Genomic DNA, 23,829 nt, shown 5'->3' on the forward strand with positions numbered 1-23,829 from the left:
GTTTCTTTTGAAATCTGCTGGAACACAAAGTAAGGAAACTGCTTTTATCTCACAATACTAAATAGAATAAGGAAAGAGGTCAGTAATTAATTCATACACCAAAGTACATGGTGTGTGGCAGTCATTTACTGGTTCATAGTAGAATTGTAATGGTTGAAAATTTAACTTGAAGAAGTATGGTGCCTTTAAATATTGACTATAAAAGTAAGATATTTACTGATGAGAAACAGTAGTCAACTTAAGTCAATAAGGGAGTCTAGATAAAAGATGAAAGGTCTTAAAACAGATTTTTTTTAAATTGGGGTATAGTTGATTTATATTATGTGAGCTTTAGGTATACAACATAGTGATTCACAATTTTTAATGATTATACTCCATTTATAGTTATTATAAAATATTGGCTATATTCCCTGTGCTGTACAATATATCTTTGTAGTTTATTTATTTTATACATAGTAGTTTGTACCTCCTAATCTCCTATCCCTATTTTTCCCCTCCTACTTCCCTTTCCCTATTGGTAACCACTAGTTTGTTCTTAGGAATTCTTTTCTTAATGACCAAATAATTGAAATGGTACATTGAGAACTTATTTAAAGTATTGAGCAAAGTACAGAAATACTTTCTGCACTCTCAGTTTATCGTTTTTGGGCACATGGATGGATAGAAATTAGTGTTTTTTTCTGGATCAGCTCTACTAACAAAGGTCTGGTGCCAGCAGCAGTAGCACTTGGAAGCTTGTTAGAAAGTCTTTGGTCCCTCTCCAGACCTGCGGAATGGAGCCCAGAGTCTCTGGGGCAGGGCTTGGGTATCTTTTTTCAAAAGCTCTCTAGGTGATTCAATGCATGCCAAAGTTTGAGAAGCACTGGCCTAGACCATTATCAGAGCTGATATCTTAAAGCACATTAGATAACTAAGTCAAGTTGTTTGGAAATGAGTACACAAAATTACAGCAATGAAGGATGATTGGATGCTGTGTACTTGGTCACCATTTTCTCCCATTGAAACTACAAGAAAAGCCATTTATAGCTTCTGGAGATACGAAACAAGGAAAGTGATTATAGATGTTTAATTCTTGTTTCTCTGCTTTTATCCTTGAATTGTTTGGATCTTGACGGGATGCAGCTTTTTATTTGCCCTTGGCTATGTAATTCCATATGTCCTCAGTTGAATGAAGTGTCTTGGTATTTGTTTACAGTATTGCTGTTTATTTATTGACTACCTAGTAAATGATAGTTAAGAACATTTTAGACTTTTTTTCCAAAGAAAATACCAGAGACTAAGGCTGTTAAAAATAATGTATCCAGGGAGAACATAAAACAACATCACCATATTAAAGGAACTGTTATTTTAAATTTTAAAAGTTCATTGCTTTAAATCATTAATCTCACATCCTTATTTGTACTGCTCTTATTTATTTATTAAAAAAATTTTTTTTGTTGTTCATGCTGTGTGGCTTGTGGGATCTTAATTCTCCAACCAGGGATTGAACCCGGGCCCTCAGCAGTGGAAGCGAGGAGTCCTAACCACTGGACCACCAGGGAATTCCCTGTACTGTCCTTAGATTGAACTGTCTAGAGATGACACACGTGTGTTTGTGTTCTTTTTATATCTTCTTCCAGTAATCTGACATATTCTTATTGTTTGCTTTTTTTGGCCGCGTTGGGTCTTCGTTGCTGCGTGTGGGCTTTCTCTAAGTTGCAGCGAGTGGGGACTACTCTGTTGTGGTGTGCGGGCTTCTCATTGCGGTGGCTTCTCTTGTTGCAGAGCATGGGCTCTGGGTGCGCGGGCTTCAGTAGTCGTGGCTCACGGGCTCTAGAGCACAGGCTCAGTAGTTGTGGTGCACGGGCTTAGTTGCTCCGCGGCATGTGGGATCTTTGCGGACCAGGGCTCGAACCCATGTCACCTGCATTGGCAGGTGGATTCTTAACCACTGCGTCACCAGGGAAGTCCCCCCTTAAAGTTTTTCTTACTGATTTTTGAATCTGAATTAGCAATTAGAAATTAAAATGTTAGAGTTTGTTTAATATATAATTTTTAACTTTTCTAGTATGGAAAATTTCAAATACACACAAAAATAAAGTAGTATATAATAAATCCCGAATTCCTATCATCCAGCTTCAGCAATTATCAACATTTTGCCCAATATTAGATACTCTTAGTATATTTCTTGTAATTTAGGGAAGTTCTAAACCTTGTCTTCTAGTGGATGCTATAGTTGGAAGAGCTTAAATCAGTTTATCAAAAACTTATATATTTCTACACTCTTAATATTAAATAATATTTAATATTTTAACATATGTTTAAAAATATTTTTAAACATTCTTCTTTGTAAACTTCGGCTGCAAGGGTATTTGAACAGTTTAGGTATTCAAGGTGCAGTAATTGGAAAGCTTGACTGATGATTTTAAAAAGTAGTATATTATTCTAATTACTGTTTTTGTCTTTAGTATTCATTGAGGCATCCATTCTTTTTTTTTTTTTTTGCCGCGCCACGTGGCATGTGAGATCCTAGTTCCCCCACCAGCGATCAAACCCGTTCCCCCTGCAGTGGAAGCACAGAGTCCCAACCACTGGACCACCAGGGAAGTCCCATCCATTCATTCTTTTTTACCTCCTCCTTTCGATCAAATTAAGTTGTTTATTAAATAAATTGGGCAGAAATGGTATCTATATTAGATCTCCTTGAATTCTTCTTTTAGAACTAGTGAAATGATGTAAAAAAAAAAAGGCAACAGAAATAAAATTTGGAATTGATAACACTAATATGTATAAATCTGTTTTTATATATAGTTTATTGCAGAATTAGGACATCCATTGCATTAAGAGTAATTAAAAATTGTGTTTTATCTGCCTATGAAAGTAAAATACTTAAGTCATAGAAAAATTTGAAAACACAGGTAAATTCAGAGGAAGACAACTTAATTATTTTTAATGCCATCATCCAGAGATTACACCTGTTAATAATTTAATGTATGTTTTAAAAAGTTTTTTTCTGCATATCTGTATGGATAATTGTGTGTCCTACTGTGTGCCCTGCCATGCACAGTACTAAGTGCTTTGGAAACATTATTTCATTTATTCCTTGCAACAACTCTGAGGGATGTATGTACTGAGTTGAATAATGTCCTCCAAAATTCGTGTCCACCTGGAAACTGACTGTAATCTTATTTGGATATAGGGTCTTTGCAGATGTGATCAAGTTAGGATGAGGTCATACTGGATTACGGAGGTCCCCCAATTCAATGACTGGTGTCTTTATAAGAAGAAAATTTGGACACAGACTTATAGGGGAAAAGGCTATGTGAAGACAGAGATTGGAGTGATGTGTCTACAAGCCAAGGAATAAAATGTCATGTTTTTTCTGTGATTTTAATAGCTATGTAGTTATTTCATCATATAGATACACTGTTACTTATTAATTCAGTGAGCCCTATTGAACATTTTTTATTTCCAGTTTTCCCTGGTATGAACACTGCTCAGAACTTCACTGTAGTTGTAGCTTTGTGCTTGTCCACTGTTTTCTTTTGATAAATTCCTAGACCTGGAATTACTGGGACAGTGGATTGCCAGATTGTTCACTAGGAGGGTTGTATTTATTCTGTAAGCAGTTAGAAAATAGTACTTCATTGTAATTTGCATTAAATTTGCAGTTTTTGTTATTGGTGTAGAAAGATCATCCTACCAGCAGACCAGAACACTGAGAAATCTCTGCAAGATATACAGCAGATGCGAATAGATTTATATAAAAACTCAGCTAAGCCAAGGAACTCCCAACCACTTTCAGCTGCAAAGGAAGACCTCCAAAAAGTTGAAAAAGTTAAATGTTCAAACTAGACCCCTAGAATCTGTTCAGGTCAGGGAGAGCAAAGGCTGGCTGCAGTCGTCTGAATCATCATGGGTGAGAAACCATTAAGCAGTAGATGCTCACCTTACCTCCCCTGACTTGAAGTTGCTACTCAGTCTCGGCTGCTTCACAATTCCCTGGGTCCTGGCTGCTTTATCAGAACCTGTACTTAATACTCAGACACCAGGGACCCTGACTTGGCCTGAAGAAATACATCTCAGCTACAGATACCACTTAATCTTTCCTTGCATCTGAAGTATGAACACCAAGAATCATCAGGCACCTGAGGAACACTGATAGTACCAAAGAAAGTCATACATGGAACAGGGCAGCTAACCAGGAATCTGCAAGTGTTAAGAAAGATGCCACTCAGACAGCAGCAGACTCAACAAAGACAAGGCTAAACCCAGAAGTTCATAAGGAATCAGGAAAAGTGAAAATTATCCTCAGATATCAGAAGGTGTGTTCATTAAAAAGAAAAATGATTCAAGATAAAGAAATAATCAGTTCATAGAAATTAAAAATATTATGTAAGGTATTCAATAGATAGACTGAAATTCAAGCCTGTTTTACCTAATTCAAGAGATTGACCAAGTGCTAGTGAGGGATAATTAGAAACATATGTCACAAGTCCTGGTAACATTTCAGAATCCAGTAACAAAATTCTAAAAGCAACTTGAAGAGGAAGATGGGTTACCCTCAAAGGAGCAAGGATCAGATTGGCATCTGGTATCTCTCAACTCTGGAAGGTAGAAGACAATGAAAATACCTTTTTGCAATAAAGGTACTGAGGGGAAAAGGAATCTGAGCCTGCCTTGTATACCTAGGCAAGTCAAGGATGAGAACAAAATAATATTTTGAGGCTTGCAAGAATTTGGAGTTTGCATTTGTTAACCCTATCTGACTTACCAGAGGACATGTCTAGAAAGACCAAATATATTGGGTTGGCCAAAAAGTTCAGGTTTACGGGAAAACCAGAACGAACTCTCTGGCCAACCCAGTACGTGAGAAAAATATAAATGTTGCAGAAAGCAACAAAAATCCTCTTGTTTACTTCTAAATAAGGAAATGTTTTTTTTAAATTATTTTTAAGATAGTAGCAAGATAACAGTTTGGAACAAAAGACTGAATTTCAGCAGTGTGGTGAAAGTGGCCAGGAAGGGGTTACTAGGTGCTAAGATGTTTGTTTTTAAAATTCTTTCCTTCTTTTACTAAGAATTTTTTTGTTACTTTTAGTCTTGCTTGGACTGGTGAAGGGAAAGTATAGGTTTTGATTAATTGTAGATTTTAATAGAAAATTGTAAGTTTAAATAGGATTTTTTTTTTTTTTTTTTTTTTTTGGCCAAGCCATGTGGCCTGTGGGAAGCTCCCCGACCAGGCATCGAACCCGCACCCTCAGCAGTGAAAGCATGGAGTCCTAACCACTGGACTGTCAGGGAATTTAAATAGGATATTTAGGAAGTTAGAAGTAATTGCTGTAAGTTCAGAAATAAGATCTATAGATTCCTACAGCTTCCATTAGAAGCTTTATTTGGTGCAAAGAAATCTTGCTCATCCTAGCTGTATAAAGGAAGAAAGGGGTGAGGAAATGAGACAAAGCATTGCAAACAGAAACACAAAGCAAAATGTTAGAATAGACCAAGCATATTATTTACCACAACAAAAGTTAGTGATTAAGGGCTTCCCTGGTGGCGCAGTGGTTAAGAACCCACCTGCCAATGCAGGGGACATGGGTTTGAGCCCTGGTCTGGGAAGATCCCACATGCCGCGGAGCAACTAAGCCCGTGCGCCACAACTACTGAGCCTGCGTGCCACAACTACTGCAGCCCGTGAGCCTAGAGCCCATGCTCCGCAGCAAGAGAAGCCACCGCAATGAGAGGCCCGCGCACCGCAACGAAGAGCAGCTCCCGCTCACCGCAAGTAGAGGAAGCCCGCTCACAACAACGAAGACCCAGTACAGCCAAAAATAAATAAATAATTTTAAAAGTTAATGATTAAAGTTCCCTTAAAGAAAGTGAGGAAATAAAATCCATGCAAAAAGGAGGAATTGTGTTTCTTCAGAATTAAAGGATATAGGAGCCACTTTGAATAGGGATGCTTGCTGGCTAGATTTGAGTCCCTTGTGTTGTTCAGAAGATGGAGGAGAGCCTTGTGTACTATACCACTGGAGGTGACCAGGATAAAAACTGCTTGTTCTGAAATGTGATTAGAAAGCATCAAGCATCTCCCTCTTCAGAAGCAATTGCGGTTCCAGAAGAATGCCACTAATGAGTATAGAAAGGATGAGTGACTGAACTAGAAAATCACTGCTCTGAGTCTTCCAGTTGCCCTTTCCTGCTATCAATGGCTAAGTTTATATTGGTTTTGTTGAGAATCATAGTAGTAGAAAATTTCATGCCTCTGAATCTAGGATGGAATCTTTTCTGTTTGTAGTCAGTGTTTTCCAGAGAAACAGCACCAATGGTGCATGCATAGAGAGACTGGAGATCCAGGGAAGAGCTGATGTTGCCGCTTGAGTCTGAAGGTAGAATTGCCTCTTTGTGGGGGGCGAACACTCCTTCTTAATACCTTTAACTGATTGGATGGGGCCCAACTATGTTATGGAAGGCAGTCTGTCTGTTGATTTACATTTTAGTTTCATGTAGAAAAATACCTTCACAGAAAACATCTAATGCTTGATTTAGATACCTGAATACTGTGGCCCAGCCAACCTGACACATTAAAATTAACCATCACACTGGTGAAGATGCTGAATTTGCTTATAATTTTGGTAGTAATAATGGAATGTCTGTGTGAATTACAAAATGGTGCATATGACTGAATTCTTTCTTCAGTGAGTTTTGGGAACCAACCTCTGCCTTTGCTGTGAAGAAAGCCTGATCCTGTACACAGGATGAAACACAAGGACTTTTGCCTAAAGATCAAAAGAAGATAGGTAATTGTCTATTTGAAGAAAAACATAATGCTAGCAAAGATTCTTGTATTCTAAAGGAGGAATGTAATCACCTTCACCAGCCATATCCCTACAGAGGGCCAGTTGGATGTAGTGGCACATTTTCAGGGATTATGAAAAGGTCTTGAGGTTCACTTTCTTTCGGGTTTGAGTATTAGTAGTAGTTACAAGTTACAGACTCGACAATATGTTATTAAGGTTTTTTCCTCTCCACTAAGTTTTATACTGAAGTCCTTTAAAATTAATCTTATTAATTCATTTAAGTTTATATAGATTGGTTCCTTACTATGAACAATATTGAATTTAGCTCTTGCTTTTCTCCTTTCTCTCTCCATTTAATACCGGGTACTTTGTTCCAAGTAATATTCTTTTGCTTGGTGAGCTTCTTATACTTTACGTATTCTTCTTTCATCCCCCTTTTCAGAGTAGTGTTAACTGTATTTTCAGAGCAGGTAATAGTTAAATACTACTCTATTTCTCTTGTTCCTGTGTTTGTTCTATAGTAAGAGATATTCATTGCTTACTATCAGCTCTGTGCTGAAACTTTTCTAAGTGTTCTTTCTTTTTTTCCCTCTTAATATTTATTTATTTGGCTGCAGCAGGTCTTAGTTGCGGCACGTGGGATCTTTAGGTGTGGCATGTGGGATCTAGTTCCCTGAGCAGGAATCGAACCCCGGCCTGCTGCATTGGAAGCACGGAGTTTTAGCAACTGGACCACCAGGGAAGTCCCCAGGCGTTCCTGATTATCTGAAACTCTGTCCTGTACAGTCGTCCCTTGGTGTCCGAGGGGGATTGGTTCCAGGACCCTTCACACCATACCAAAATCCATGGATGCTCAAGTCCCCTATATAAAGTGGCATAGTATTTGCACATAAGTCCTCCCATATACTTCAGATCATCTCTAGATTACTCATAATACCTAATACAGTGTAAACACTATGTAAATGGTTGTAAATACAATGTAAATGACAGGTAAATTGTTGCCTGCGTATGGCAAATTCAAGTTTTGCTTTTTGGAATTTTGGGATTTTTCTATCCATGTTTGGTTGAATCTGAGGATGTGGAACCCATGGATATGGATGGCCAACTGTTAACTTCTTCAGGAAGCATTTGTGAGAACAGTATTCCCCGCGTTCTTATGTGTTCACACAGTTTTATCTGTATACTTTTACTTGGAGGTCAGTATAGAATTCTTGGCTGCCTGTAAAACCCTCACCTCACATTTTCTTTCCTGAGAACCTTAAGTTTGTCACTCGGTTATCTGGTGGCACACGGTGTCACTGTGTGATTTTCTTTTCCTTACACATGTGATTATCCTTACACATGATGCAGTTCTTTTGCTTGGATGCCCACGAGATGTTATTTTCTTTAAAGTTTGTTTGTTTCACTAGACTGTCTTAGTGTCAGTAGTTCTGGGTCAGTTTTCCCAGGGGCATGTGTGTACATTTAAGTCTTTTATTTCTGGATATTTTTCTTGAATTATTTTAGTATTCTTTCTGTTCCTCTGATTTTAGCTTTTGGGTGATTCTGTTACATGGAAGTTGGAATTTCATATCTGTTCCCATCTGTCTCTTTTTTATTATCTGTTTTCCTTAAATGCCCCATGGTGTCAATTTCTTCCATGTTCCTCTAGTTTAGCCTTCATTTCTGAAAAGTTTTCAAATTGCTGCTTGTTTGTTGACTGTGTCTGATTTTTCTCACATCTTCTCTTGTGTAGCTGTCTCTCATCTGGGCTCTTATGTTTTTGATGTAAGTTCCTCTTTCATGGCCTCTGTATGTGCATAATGTTAGGTGGTAATTTCCATCTGCCTTGTGGGCATATTTTTGGGTTTGCCTCCGTTGCCCATTGGTGCCACCATGGTTCTCTCCCGAGACTTTTGTACATGAGAAGGGGTGAGAGTATTCCAGGACAGCTATCCTTGCTGCAGAGCTCTTCAGTATTCCCATGGCATACTCAAGTTTCTCTGTATAGTCTCCTATGTGATACCTGTTGAGGTCGGCCTCCTTTGGGCCCACCCTGTAAGCATCTGAACCTCATCTTTCCTTTACCCACGGGCCTCACCCGACTCAGGATGTTATTCTCAGTATGTGTCCTCAGTTCAGGCTCTGCCTTTCCTGGAAGGCCATTTGGCTGGGTGTTTGCAGAGACTTAAGGGCTGGGTTAGACACAGTGTTTTCTGGTCTCATGTCCTGCATATAACCTTTTGAACCCTTTTACAGTCCAACTGGAGAAGTTTTCCTTCTGAGGTGTTCCCCAAATGGTGTTCCCTATCTTGCTTAGGTAAAGGACTGTGTCAACTGATTCTAGGCCTCCTTGAGACAGCTTTAATATCTTGTTGTAACCTGTTTCTCTGTTTCACAAAACACTAAGTTTACCAAGCTGGTCTACTTAAAATATATACAACTGTAGTTTTAAATATTACAGGCTACAATAAATTACTTGTTTTTAAAAGTTTATTTGTATTTATGCCATTTGTTCACCACTTTTATTTGTGGTTTACCAGATGAGAGCTTTATGCCCACATAAGCTTTGGGTTCTTATGAGTGGGTTCTTTTCTGCTCCCTAAATTTTTTCATTCTTGGCATATAGCAGCATCCATGTGCCAGCATGGCTTTGGCCTTCAGCTTGCGTTCAAGCCAAGTCTTGTCCCTTGTCTCTGGATTTCTACATGAAATGAAGATTTTTTCCCTGATACTGAGAGCCAGGTGTATTACTTGTAAACATTGTATGTAGATTTTTCGATTGTTTGTAATTGAGAAAGAATGTAGTTTGGTGTTGCTTCAATAATTTTTAATACTACATTAAGTATTTGTTACAAATTTAAGTGTTGAAGGTTATGTTTTCTAGAGAAGTAATGATAGTATAAATGCATGGATAGAAGCCAGCCTGGACTCCAGTTTAAGAAAAAGTTAAATGTCTAGTTTAGTCTTATTGTTTAAGCCAGTGAGGACAAAATTATGTGGGCATTAGAATGGGTGAAATTGAGTTTCTTTTTAATGAGAAATGGATTTCTATTTTATAAAGCCATATGCATGTGTGGTTATTTCATGTAGTCAGCCCTTGTCTTTCTTTGATTAATTTGGATAATTGTGAGTTGATTGAATTAAAGGAAACTCAGAAAGCTGAAAAACTGATACTTAATTTTAAGGCTAAGTTGCTATTGACTAGTTGTGTTTTTCTGCGTGTCCACAGTTAGGGTGCACAAGAAGCTTCTATTGCTAGAGACAGGCCCCACCTGTGAGCCACCACTGCACGGCTGTGGGACTGAGAGATGGCTGCCTGTAGCCACCTGAACCCCGAGTGTGGCAACATTAGCTAGCATAGGACCCGGATCATCTGTGATGGGAGCATGCTAGCTAGCAGTAGTTGTGTTGGTAGGAGTGCATACTTTTGAGATGATACCTTACGTGTGTATATGTGTGAATACAGAAAACATCGGAGCAGTGTGGGGCCGAGCAAACCTGTTTCCCAGCCCCGGCGGAACATCGTAGGCTGCAGGATTCAGCATGGGTGGAAAGAGGGGAATGGCCCCATCACCCAGTGGAAAGGAACCGTTCTGGACCAGGTGCCTGTAAATCCTTCTTTGTATCTTATAAAATACGATGGATTTGACTGTGTTTATGGACTAGAACTTAATAAAGATGAAAGAGTTTCTGCGCTTGAAGTCCTCCCTGATAGAGTTGGTAAGTTCTCTTTACTGTTTGTGCATTATATGCTTTAAAAATGATTATTGAAATGGATGCTTTTTGATTATTAGCATTACTGGTATTTTTTTTAATTGGAGCATAAGCACTTCTGATACACATTTAAATCAGTCACCTAAAACCACAAAAACTGCTCAGCAAATGTTCTAAAACCAAAGTTCAAGGAACTGTGAAGGATATAAAGACGTATAAAATCGTTCCCCAAGAAGTCGACAGTCTAATAATTTCTAATATGATTATTTCCCACATTTTGCTCAGTTTATCTGGACTCTGGTGAGTAAGAGTATTTCTCATTAGCTCAAATATTCAATGTGCTCATTTCATCAGATTATAATAGCTCAGAAAAATTTCATGTATTTATTTTAGGATCTTTATGTGAAGTGAATTTTTATCATTGTGTATTATTATATAAGTGGTAATTGTACCTTCAGCCAAAATTTAAGCAACCAAAACATGTGAACTCTGTTACAACATTTTTGGGGTTCGTTTGTACAAGGTTTGTGGGAAATGAATGGCTTTTTTAATGTCATACAAATCAGTTTTGCCTTGCATACCTTAGGTTCCTTAAGGCATAAGGTGTCAGTTAAATAATAATGACTGGTTTTATTTTTAAGAATAAAATAAAATATGATTTTATTCTTAAGATCAGTGGAATACACCCAAGTTGTTACTTTCTTCAGAGTATTTACTTTGAAATGTTTTCTGATTATTATTACAGTGATGCTGCTATTGCTTGAATCTGGCTTATGCTTTTGGAATTGTCCTTAGAAGCCTATATATGTACAAATAGAGCCTCAGCAGATCTGCACTTGAAGGATAGAAATTTGGGATCAAATTGTCAAGGGAAGATGCTTACCTAGCCCCCCTTTCCCCCTTTGTTTTTGCCATTGTGTTCCTGGAACACATGCTTCCTCATCAAGTTAACTTTGCCAGAGCAGTAAGTTATTTTTTTAATCCTTGCTTTAGATAGCAAACACTGTCTTTATTCATCTTGTATAAATATAGTTCAGCTTTCACAGAAATCTTTCTTTAAATTTGTATTTTTAACCAAAGGTAACTAATTATGTAATAGTAAATCTTTGGCATTTTAGTCTAAGTTCAGCTGAACACATTCTTCCTCGTGAAGCACATCCTCTTTTCTCCTGATCTTGACATCAGTCCATTTTCCACATTAGAAATTAACATTGAAGAATCTTCCCTTCAGGGCTTAAAAAGTATTATCCACACCTTTAGATCAATTATTTGTGCTCAGTAATTATCATACATTCTTTTTCTGACCCAGAATTTTAGTTTCTGACCCCTTCAAGGGCAAGGCTGCTAGCTTACTTGAAATTTACTGCATTCTGCCACATGACCTGTGTTAGCTCTGTTGTCATCATAGGACAGAAGAAACCTTTTATCTTGATAAAAAAGTGATTTGACTAAACCAAAATATCTGAAGATATATGAGTATCTCTGGTGATGGGATTTAAGGGTTTCTTAATGTTTTTCTTTCTACTTCTGGGCCATCTCTGTTTCCAACAGTAGATATGGATTGCTTTTGTAAACAGAAAAGCAATTTAAAAAAGGAAATCCAAAGGCCTGTGTGCAAAGCAATATGTTACATGCCTAATTTAATTAAGAGTTAACTGTGGTATTCCCTATGATACTTTAGTCTGAAAATTTATTTGGACTTCATTTATGTTTCATGTAGGAAGAAAATGGTCTTTCCTAATTTGCTTAAGGCAGTACATTAAAGTTACAGTTTTGTTTTCCTTAAGCTAAAGGTGGAGAGAAAAGTAGGTCAGTCAACCCAAAAGCATGTGATGTCACAGAGTACCAGTTCCCAAAGTGTAGTCTGAGGACCCTTGAGGTTTCCAGAGGCCAATTCAGGAGGCTTATTAGGTCAAAATTAATTTTCATAAAAATCTTAAGATATAATTTGCCTTTTTCACTCTCATCCTTTCACAGTTATACACTGGAGTTTCCCACTATTTGGAAGATCTGCATAACTCAGTGAATACAATATTTTCTATATGAGCAATGCATGATGTTACCAAATCATATATTGGTGAAAGATCCATTCAAAGACCGACAGATTTTTTATGTTGTGGTAAAAACACAAAACATTAAATTTACTACCATAATTATTTTTAAGTATACAGTTCAGAGGCATTAAGTATATTCACATTGTTATGGAATAGGTTTCCAGAAATTTTTCATTTTGCAAGTCTGTAATTCTTTCCCCATTAAAACAACAGCTACTCTTTTCTGCCTCCCACTGGCCCCTGGCACCCACCATCCTGTTTCTATGAATTTGATTACTTTAGATACATCATAAGTAGAATCATGTAGTATTTGTCTTTTTGTGACTAGATTCTTTCCCTTAGCAGAATGTCCTCAAGATTCATCCATGTTGTAGCATGTGATAGGATTTCCTTTCTTTCTAAGGCTGAATAATATTCCATTGCATGTGTATACCACATTTTTTTCCCCATTCATCCATGATTGGACACTTGGGTTCCTTCTGCCTTTTGGCTGTTGTGAATACTGCTGCTGTGAACATGGGTATACAAATATCTCTTTGAGCCCTTCTTTCAGTTCTTTTGAGTATTTAACCAGGAATTCTGAATCATATGGTAATTTTGTGTTTAATTATCTGAGGAGCCTACATACGTAATATTTTCCATAGTGTTTGTTAACATTTTACAGTCCCACCAACAGTGCCCGAGGGTTCCAATTTCTCCGCATCCTCACCAATATTTGTTATTTTCTGTTGGTTTTGATTTGCATTTCTTTGATGATTAGTGATGTTAAGAATCTTTCATATGCTTTTTGCCCGTTCGTATGTCATTTTTGCAGAAATGTCTGTTCAAGTCCTTTGCCCACTTTTTTGATCAGGTCACTTGATTTTTTTGTTTTGTTTGTTGTAGAGTTGTAGGCGTTCTTTATGTATTCTGGAGACAAATGAATTTTAATTTAATAGTGTGACAGAAGTTTATTGATAATGATTTCAGATTCTACATTGCAATTAACCTTTAAGGAAAGCTACCACTTGTTGAGTTTTGATGTGGTATCATAGAAGAATACCTAGAATTACCTGAACACTAATAAAATATTTTTTCAACAGCATATCTTTGTGATTTTATACACCAACTAAAAGTATATACAACAGATTGAATGCTGAAACAGATATGAGATTCTAGCTGTCTTTTTTTTTTTTTTTTTTTTTTTTTTGGTGGTACGCAGGCCTCTCACTGCTGTGGCCTCTCCCGTTGTGGAGCACAGGCTCCGGATGCGCAGGCCCAGCGGCCATGGCTCTTGGGCCCAGCCGCTCCACGGCATGTGGGATCTTCCCGGACCGGGGCACGCACCCGTGTCCCCTGCATCGGCAGGCGGACTCTGAACCACTGCGGCACCAGGGAAGCCCCTAGCTGTCCATTTTTAAAGCTAGACATTTCTTACTAATTTTTTGTTAGAAAATATTTTTCATTAAAAATGTGTTTCTGTAGGTATTTTAACATATTTTTAGATATGTCATTTATAATTTCTAAAATAGTTGGTACTGATATTTATCATCCATATAAACAAATGCTCAAAAACTTTTAAGAATGTAAAGGAGTCCTAAGATGAGAAAGTTTGATAACTTCTGGTATGAAGAAAACTAGTGGGATTTTGCTATAGTGTCATGCACAGTGGGGAATTCTATGTTATTTTGGGTAATTATTGCATACTTAAGCAAAGAAAACTACCGTATGTGTTTACAGTGTCCTTCTGATAAAATTGGATAGCAGTATCTTTACCAAGAAATTCTAATCTTTGTTCCTTTGAACTTTGACAAAAATAGGACTCATGAGTAAGAAGTGCTCATTTTTTTTTAAAGATAATTGTCTAAAATGTGAGGAATGGATAAATCTTAAAATCAGTAGGTTCCTCCATAATTTTCCCAATATTAAAAAAGAAAATGAAACTTGTAATTTTTCGCCTATGTCTTTAATGTAGAGCAGGGCTGCAGAGGACTGTTGATAAACCAGTAGGGAGGCCTGTGTTCCTAATCACACAGGCCATCTAGAACAACCTGCTTTCCTCTGAAATAATTTATACAACAAATGTTGAACCCCTGTGATCACAGTATTGGAAACAAGATGGGAAAGGCCTTTGCTTTCATCACTGTGCAGTCTAAAAGCAAGTAAACAAACATGTAAAACAAGATAACTGCAGAGAGTGGTAAATGTCTTTAAGAAATCAAGCTCGGTTAGGTGACTGATTGTTGGGGCTATTTTCACCGGGTGGTCCTGGAAAGCCTCTGGGAGGACATCTGCTCAGGAAGAGCCAGCCCCTGAGGATGTGGGGGTCGTAGTCAGCCCAAGGGTATCCCAGGAAAAGATGCCCATGCTGCTGAGGTGTAAGGCAGTCAAGCAGTATGTGACGAGCAGGAGGGCAGAGGGCTGCCAGGGGATGATGGCCAATGTGCTGTGGATCTGGAGAAGCAGTTCGTTATTCAAATTATGAAAGGAAAGTGCTGGAGTATTTTAAGCAAATGACCAACACAATCTGGTATAACGGCCACAAATATCACTCTGATTATTGTAAAAAATAGATTGTAGGGGCAAGAGTAAAAACCTATGCCTTGAATAGGTTAATACCTTGGTTTTCATAAATGGTCAATGGTTATATAAGATATTTAAAAGGCAAGGTGGGTAAAGGGTATATGGGAACAATATTATTTTTGGGACTCTTCTGTAAGTCTAATTCTATCTCATAATTTAAAATAATTATCGATTAAACAATAACAAAAAAACACTTTATACCTTGAATAAACTAAAAGTTTTAATTAGGTACAGTACCAAGAACAGATGAATTCAGAAAAAAAAGAAAAAAGCAGATTCTTTCACGTAAACCATTGTTTGCTTTTTTGTCCCCAGCAACATCTCGAATCAGTGATGCACACCTAGCCGACACAATGATTGGCAAAGCAGTGGAACACATGTTTGAGACCGAGGATGGCTCTAAAGACGAGTGGAGGGGAATGGTCTTAGCACGCGCCCCTATAATGAACACATGGTTTTACATCACCTATGAAAAAGATCCTGTCTTGTACATGTACCAGCTCTTAGATGATTATAAAGAAGGCGACCTTCGCATTATGCCCGATTCTAGTAAGTATAGATTGACAACTTTTATTTTTGATAATTCAAAAATAATTTGATAAATCAAATATCTTTAGAGCAAGATATTTGATTAACTCTTGTGCAGATACATTTAAAAATTTTAATTATTAGGGTTAAGTGATTATTCTTTTAGTCGTGCACAAAGCATAGGTTGTGAAATTTTTACCCTTTTGCCAAGAATAATTTACTTTCCCTGTTCTGGACTTTGGACTTTCATATGAATGGTGTATATAATGTGGGGTCCTTTGTGACTAGCTTCTTTCACTCAGCTTATATTTTCAAGGCTCCTCCATGTTGTAGCATGTGTCTGTATTTCATTTCTTTTAATAACCAAATACAACTCGATTGTATGGATATACTGTATTTTGTTTATTCATTCATCTGTTGATGGATATTTGGATTTTTTTGCTTCTTTTTGGTTATTATGAAGAATTGTGTACAAGTTTCTGAGTGGACATTTGTTTTCAGTTTTCTTGGGTATATGCCTTGGAATGGAATTGATGAGGCATAGTGATCACTCTGGGTTGAATCATTTAGGCAACTGCCAGACTGATTTTCAAAGTGGTTGCATCATTTTAGATTCTCACCAACAGTGTGTGAGGGTTCTGATTTCTCCACATCCTTAACCAACACTTGTTACTTGACTTTTTGATTTTAGCCATCCTAGTGGTAGTGAAATGGTATCTCATTGTGGTTTTGGTTTTCATTTTTTTTGATGACTAAAGATGTCAAGTATCTTTTCGTGTGTTATTGGCCATTTGTGTGTCTTGTTGGAGAAATATCTATTCACATCCTTTGCCTGTTTTTCAATTGCATTGTCTTTCTGTTATTGAGTCGTAACAGTCAATAGTATAGGTATAAGTCTCTTGTCAGATATGTGACTTGCAGATACTTTCTCTTATTCTCTGAGTTGTCTTTTCAGTTTCTTAAAAGTATTCTTTGAAGTACAAAAGTTTTTAATTTTGATGAAATCCTATTTTTCTAGTTTTCCTTTTATTGCTCATGCTTTTGGTGTCATATCTAATAAACCCTTGCCAAATCAAAGGTTATGAAGATTTGCCCCTATGTTTTCTTCTAAGAGTCTTACAGTTTTAGCTCTTACATGTAGGTCTTACTTGGATCTTTGATACATTTTGAGTCAATATTTGTTCATGATGTGTCATGTCCAACTTCTTTGTTTTGCATGTGGCAATCCAGTTGTCTGAAAACCACTTTTTGAAAAGACTGTTCTTTTTCCTACTGAATGGTTTTGGCACCCTTGGTAAAAATTACTTGACTATGGAGGTATGAAGATATTTCTGGACTTTGAGTTCTATTCCATTTGTCCATATGTCTATAGTTATGCCAGTGTCACACTTGATTACACTGCTTCATAATAAGTTTTAAAATCAAGAAGTGTGAATCCTCCTTTTTCAGAATTGTTTTGGCTGTTCTTTGCAATTTCGTATGAATTTTAGAATCAGCTTGTCAATTTCTGCAAAAAAGTCAGCTGGGATTCTGTTAGGTATTGTGTTGAATCTCTAGATCAGTTTGGCGGGAGCGTATTGCCATCTTAAGTTAAGCCATTGACCCATGCGCATGGGATGTTTTTTCATTTATTGAGTTTTTTCCATTTCTATCAACGTTTTGTAGTTTTCTGAGTATACGTTTTTGCACTTCTTATAGTCCTAAGTATTTTATTCTTTTTGATGCTATTGTGAATAAAATTATTTTCTTAATTTCACTTTTGAGTAAGCCTTTTTTTTTTTCTTTAAACTACTCAATAGCTTTTCCTCAAAAACATGAATTCTTGGCCCTAGGCAGATATGGCCGACTGACAGACACTGGATATATTAGCAATGTAACACCATCTCTGTTCCTTTTTTTTTTAAGTTCTTCCTGTGAACAAGCCACTCATTGAATCTACTCATGTGCTCATCTGGCCCTGACTTCTGCCTTCTTAATCTTTTTTTTTTTTAAGTGTGTGTATATTTGTTATAAATGTGTAATGGAAAGTGTTATATAGGCGGGAATTTAAATATGAGAGCATACCATAAAAACATTTCCTCCAACCTATATGAAGTTTTAAACTTTTTTTGTAGAGAAATGTCCAAAGCAAGTACTGTTGACTTGATAATAGAAAGTATGAGGTCATTTGCAGATTAAATCATTGCCTGTACCAACCACGTCTTTATCCTCTCACTCCTTTCTTTCGAGCGGTATGGAAGTTTATTTGCTGTTACTTGCTGTTGTGATGTTCTGATACAAAGAGCTCTGCAGTGGCCTCTGAGTCCTTGGCTTCTTCACTTATGGTTACTGTAAAACGTATGGCGATCATGTGTTCGTAATTTCTTTGTACACATGAGGTGCCACAAAAGTGTGGTGTGGTATGATGTTGCTGCTTGATGGAAGAGCACTGTTGAAGAAGAGTTCAGCTTAGATTTCCTCTTTACTTCCTTTTTTTAAAGAACTGATAACACTATGCTCAGGTGGTTTGTTTGTGTTGTGTGAGATCAGAATAGCAGGTTTCAGATTATGCCATTCAATGAGAGAATTTATTATAATCAAAGAGGCAAACTACTGTTAATACAGATACATGATATGATCCAAACCAGGATACATGTGAAAATAAAAAGGTGCACTGCTAACCATTGTGTCAGGACTACAGGCATAAGCACTGACTGTCTTGGGCAAACCAGGATACCTGGTTGTCCTACTTGAAGGCTCTCTGTTACTACATGGATAAGAGCTTGAGTTATTCAGGACCTGTTAGGGGTTTCTTAAAATAGAATTGTAACTGCCTAGCTCCATCCCCTGGCTCCCCTTTTTTGTACTTTGTTTCTTTATTGTTGGCAGTGATGGTTTGTTCTCATTTTATGTGTATTCCTAGAATTTACAGAGTTCTTGCTAGGTCATAGGGCGGGCAGTGTTTTCCAACACTCAGATTTTCTTGGGGGCTTCTCAAAAAGTACAGGTGCCTCAGCCATCCTCTGAGATTCAGTTGTAATTGGTCTGAGGATGGAGTTCACTTAGCACCTATTTTTATAGCACAGGACATCTCTTTTATTTTGAAACTGGGTTAAGAGGACCATGTGTGATGAAATGAAGTTGAGGGGAAAAAAGCTTTAAGGATTCACAGGATAAGACAGGAATACTTAGGCATTTAGGCACATTCTCAGTAATCCCAGTAGGTATTATCTGCTTTGAAATTATTTCAAAGTAAAACAGCCTTATTTTTAAGAAGCTATAGAACACAACATTGTAAATCAACTATACTTCAATAAAATTTTTTTAAAAAAGAAAGAAGTTGTATAATTACAGTTGATTCTTGAACAGCTTGGGGGTTGGGGAGACTGCCTCCGGGCAGCCCTTCGTATCTGCAGTTCCTCTGCATCTGTGGATTCAACTAACTGCAGATCGTGTATTTACTATTGGAAAAAATCCCTGTATAAGTGGACCCATGCAGTTCAAACCCCTGTTGTTCAAGGGTCAACTGTATTTAGTTTTTTTCTTGACCCTTTCCTTCTTTTAGTCCATCCCTCTTTAGGTAATTATAGCTATAACTAAATATAAGCCAAAGGAATTTCTGGTTATGATTTTCAAAATCATTTACATGTCTAGCTCTTGGGGATCAGCACATTGTTTTTGTAAATAAAGTTTTATTGGCACACAACCACACCATTCATTTATATATCATCTGTGGCTGCTCTCATGTGACAACAATATAGCTGAGTAGTTGGTACAGAGACCGTATGGCTTCAGGCCTAACATATGTATTGTCTGGCCTTTGAAGGAAAAGTTTGCTGACTCTTGGTCTAGAAAATCAAGGTGAATTCAGGATATTAAAAAAAAATTTTTTTAATTATTAAAATAGATATGTGAGTTGGTGTGTATCTAAAAATTGACTCTAAATTCTCTTTTTTCCCCCTTTTAAATACAGATGATTCACCTCCAGCAGAAAGGGAACCAGGAGAAGTTGTGGACAGCCTGGTAGGCAAACAAGTGGAATATGCCAAAGAAGATGGCTCTAAAAGGACTGGCATGGTCATTCATCAAGTAGAAGCCAAACCGTCTGTCTATTTCATCAAGTTTGATGATGATTTCCATATTTATGTCTACGATTTGGTGAAAACATCCTAGATGTCATCACGAACTTTGCCAAATTTGTGGAACTCTTAAATGTATAATTTGTAGACATAAAGACTTGATTGCTTTCCAGTTTAATGAAAGCTTAAATGTCCCTGCGAACCCACAATCTCTGCCAGCAGAACTGGTTTTGTTCTGAATAGTACAGATTTATGTGAACACAAAGCATTTTGTGTAAGGAACTCCTTCCTCTTAAAAGAAGTCTGTCTGTTTGGAAGGGAGTTACAGGCAAGTCTGGTAAAAGTTAAGCTAGTATCATAGTCATTTAAAACTGTAGTAGATCTTATCCACTTTCCCCTTCACGCTTAACACTGTTATTCTGCTGCCACAATGCAAGCATAGTTTGGTATTTTTGTTATTGCCTTTTTTTGAGATATATATGTATGTATCTATATCTACCTATCTATCTATATCTGTGTGTATACATATATAATGTATATATACATACACATAGATCTGTGTGCACGCGTGCGCGCACACACACACACACACACACACACACACACACACTTCATGGGCAGTCCTTTCTTTGTGGGTTGGAGTGGGGGTTACATAATTTTCTCCAGTTTAACAGGAGTGCTGACCCAAGCCATTTGTATTTAGTGTATTCATTGTATTACTGCTGTTTATTTAAAATTAAATTTGGGCACAGGAAGCACATTGGGACATTCAGCTTATTTTGAAAGTCAAGTTCAGAGCACCATTTCAGTCTGGAGGCTTTAAACTGTAAATTCAAATATGAATCACCTGTGAACATTTAATGACCCACATTACAATTTTACAAAACAGTTAGAAATCTGGGTAAAAGGCTGCCTTTAATTCTAAGCTTTGTATATTATTTGTTTACATTTTTTATCATAAATACTTCTTTTTAAGCAAAGCCCAGGTACTTGGTCCACATAGTGTAATGCCAGGTGTATTTTGGATGGCACATTTGGTCCATTATTTGTACAAATTAGTAATCTGGAATTTTAGTACACGGATTTAAAAGGCAACAGTATATCAGCGGTTTATGTGTATTTGGTAAGTTCCTGGAAGAACGTAGTGCTTTTATATTAGAAATGTAAGTTTAAGAATGACGTTGTTGCCTTTTAACAAGTTCTCTGGGATACCTTTATTTTTATTACTGTTATTACTGATACATGATTATGGTCAGAAGGCTTTTCCCCCTTGGCTTTTCCCCTCGAAGAATGTCTAGACAAATAACAGCTTAAATTCCTGACACCTCTTGTGGTGCTGTATGTTCTTACTCATGGTATGCTGTTGATGTGGATTCATTCCATTTGGTGGATCCTGCCACATCAGGGTCAGTCACCTGCACTGGCTTGTGGGTGTGACTGATAGCAGCCCTTAGCCATTGAATCCTTTCCTGCAAGGTTGTTTTAACTAAAATAGAACTGCAAAAGTCGTTCATTTAGCAGCAGAACATCAGTCTATCACTTTGTTTTGGATGATCCCTGGCAGTTTGAAAGCTAGGAGAAAGATGATATGTGAAACCAGTCTTGTGGAGATTGAAAATCTTACCTCTGATTTGGGCAGAAAGCTTAAATGCATATGAATCTCAGTCAAACACCAGGTCTGTGTGACGTCTGTCATGGCTGTTCTTGATGTTAAGAGATTCTGTAGTTTCAAGGCCGTGCTCTGCATGGTTTGTGTGATGCCCATTTTTGCCTTCAGGAAGGCTGTGCCTTGTTGTGCTGGTGGGTGGTAACCTCGCGCACCATGTAAATACAGCACCCCAGTTCTCTCCAGCGTGCCCAGTGCCTCACTGAGGGCAGCCAGGGGTGAGCTTCTCCATGCAGTGGGTACCCAGGTCTTAGATGTTCCTCCTGTGCTTGAAACAAGTGTCATGCTACAGATCTGTCATCTGTTCTCCTGGAGGCTCTTGTAAGAGTTCCTGCATGTGAATCTCAAGGTTGAGCCCAGCTCCCTGTGCCCAAGTGGACACATGTGGCCCAGAGAGTGTGTTGTCCAGCGTGCACTGCATGAACAGGACACAGTGACTTCAGACTGAAAAACAAAGTCCTTTGGAGGTATCCTGAGGGTTGGGTCAGTTGAGTTGAAACATTTCTGGCATTACTTAATGACTTGCATTGTGGTTTTTCTGCAAGTACCTTTAGCAACTTTTAATACCACGTGATCTCTCTAGATGAATGTGACGTGATTTATTATCATCATTATTTTAATCATTGTTCCATTTATTGCCTTTAGGGTTGAAGGAAGGGGAAGGGGTCTTTTTTTTGTTGTTTTTTCCTTTTTTTTTCCCATTCTTTTTTCTTTTGGTGGCTTAAACCACACTTCCTGATGCCATGACTAACTCTGCTCCCCAGCTGAGTATTTCAGGCTTCGTCTAGGCTCATGTTTCAGATCTGCATGCATTGCTTGCATTTTCCTGGTATCGGAATGTTGGTTCCTTGTTCTAGGAATACAACATTAATTTCCAAAATTATCATGGGACTTGTGACAACACAAGACATGAATCTCTGTATAAAATGTATTGGCCTTTCTCATTGACCTGCTATAGTATTATTGTGTTGTGTGTGTGTGCGTGCGTGATGTCTGGCTGCCATGTAAAGCTTCAAAGGAAAACCTTAAAAGCAGACCATCCTTTTTTGCATGCTCTATTCTAAGTAGAATGTTCAATGTAACTAACTAAAATTGCATGTTAAATATATTTAGGTTTTTTGTTTTCTATCTTTGTTTTTATTTGGTTTCAGTTTCTGTATATTTGCTTAACTGTGCTGTTTCAGTGGTTGTAGGATAAAGATGCACTGGTGAAGCAAATGTAGTGCCAACAGAAGGTGATTTTCCAGTTGTGTATGTCATGCAGCATTTGAAGGGACTGTGCATTCTTAAAACAATCACAGTTGCTTCTAAACCAGATTTCATTTCTATTATTGTTTTACGTGCCAAACCCTGAAGTGCATTGGGCTTGAATCTCTGAACGCTGTGGACCCATTAGAAGACTGTTTTGATTGTCACAAATTGTAGTGCCTGAAGACATTCTTGAAGCTGATTGTCTTAAAAAAAAAAAAAAAGACAGTTCTCCAAAGACAAAACAGGAATTATTGTAACAGAAAATAATTATGGTCAAAATGTCTGTGGTTCCTTGGAAATGCTGCGCTTTTTGTATTTTCCATCATTAGTGCAGTTCGAACGAATGTGTATAGTTCAGAGGTCTTCGTGTTCGCATTTTAATATTAGGTAAATGACCTCATCTTTCAAGCTTGAATTCATTTTTAATTTTAATTTTATTTTATACAATGTGTAGACAGTTCCCTGTTCTCTGCATTTAGAAGTATAAACAATATAAATCTGTTCATTCTGTAAGTAATTTTTATAATTATGATGTAACTCTATCCTATCCTTAAAACATTTAAAATAAACCCTTTATGTGCAACTTTTGACTGTAAATTTTGTGCTTATGAGCAAACTGTGATGTGTTAAACGTGCTTCTGAAAAAGTTTTTGAAGTTTTACTTGAAGATTTTAAGAGACCTTTTTTCCCTCTTTTCACCAAATGTAAATGTCAGATATATATAGGAACAGAAAGAAATAGAATTTTTATTTGAATGATAATTAATAGTACCTGTAAAGAAAGGGAGCAATAATCAATAGCCCCAATATATTATATAGTCCAAAATATGAAAGTTTGTGATTAGCAATTAATGAGAAATTTCAATTTATCATAAAATTTTAAACTTAAAAGAATTGTTTTAAATAGAATTAAATAATGTGTTTTATACTTTCACATCTTTTCTTGCTATAATTATATATTGCTTTTATTAATAGTTAAATACCAACTAGTGAAATTCTGCAGTGAAAAAATCTCCTTTTTTTTTTTTTCCAGTAGTAAGGACGAAGACATGTAGGTAATACTGGAACTATATGTACTCTATATTTTATCTTCCTGGATAATTTTATCAGTGAGAGGGAAAAGCAGAGTTTATGGTATGCCTGCCCTTAATTAGATTCATTTTTTATGTTTCCCTGTTTGGCCCAAGGATCCGTGGTTAAAGGTAGGACAGGACAGGTCACTTTTGTTGCGGCCAG

General features: G+C 37.2%; 1 protein-coding gene across 1 annotated transcript in view; it reads left to right on the forward strand.

The window, feature by feature from the left end:
* Positions 1–23,177, forward strand: part of SPIN1 (spindlin 1) — a 59,293-nt gene extending 36,116 nt beyond the window's left edge. The window contains 4 exon segments of the mRNA XM_082842612.1: positions 10,228–10,481; positions 15,407–15,640; positions 19,572–19,757; positions 19,760–23,177. Coding sequence (XP_082698738.1) covers positions 10,228–10,481; positions 15,407–15,640; positions 19,572–19,757; positions 19,760–19,818 — 733 coding nt within the window. The 3' untranslated portion in view covers positions 19,819–23,177.
* The last annotated feature ends 652 nt before the right edge of the window (positions 23,178–23,829 follow it).

This window comes from Leucopleurus acutus, assembly GCF_964270905.1.
Source record: "Leucopleurus acutus genome assembly, chromosome: 7".
Lineage (NCBI taxonomy): Eukaryota > Metazoa > Chordata > Mammalia > Artiodactyla > Delphinidae > Leucopleurus > Leucopleurus acutus.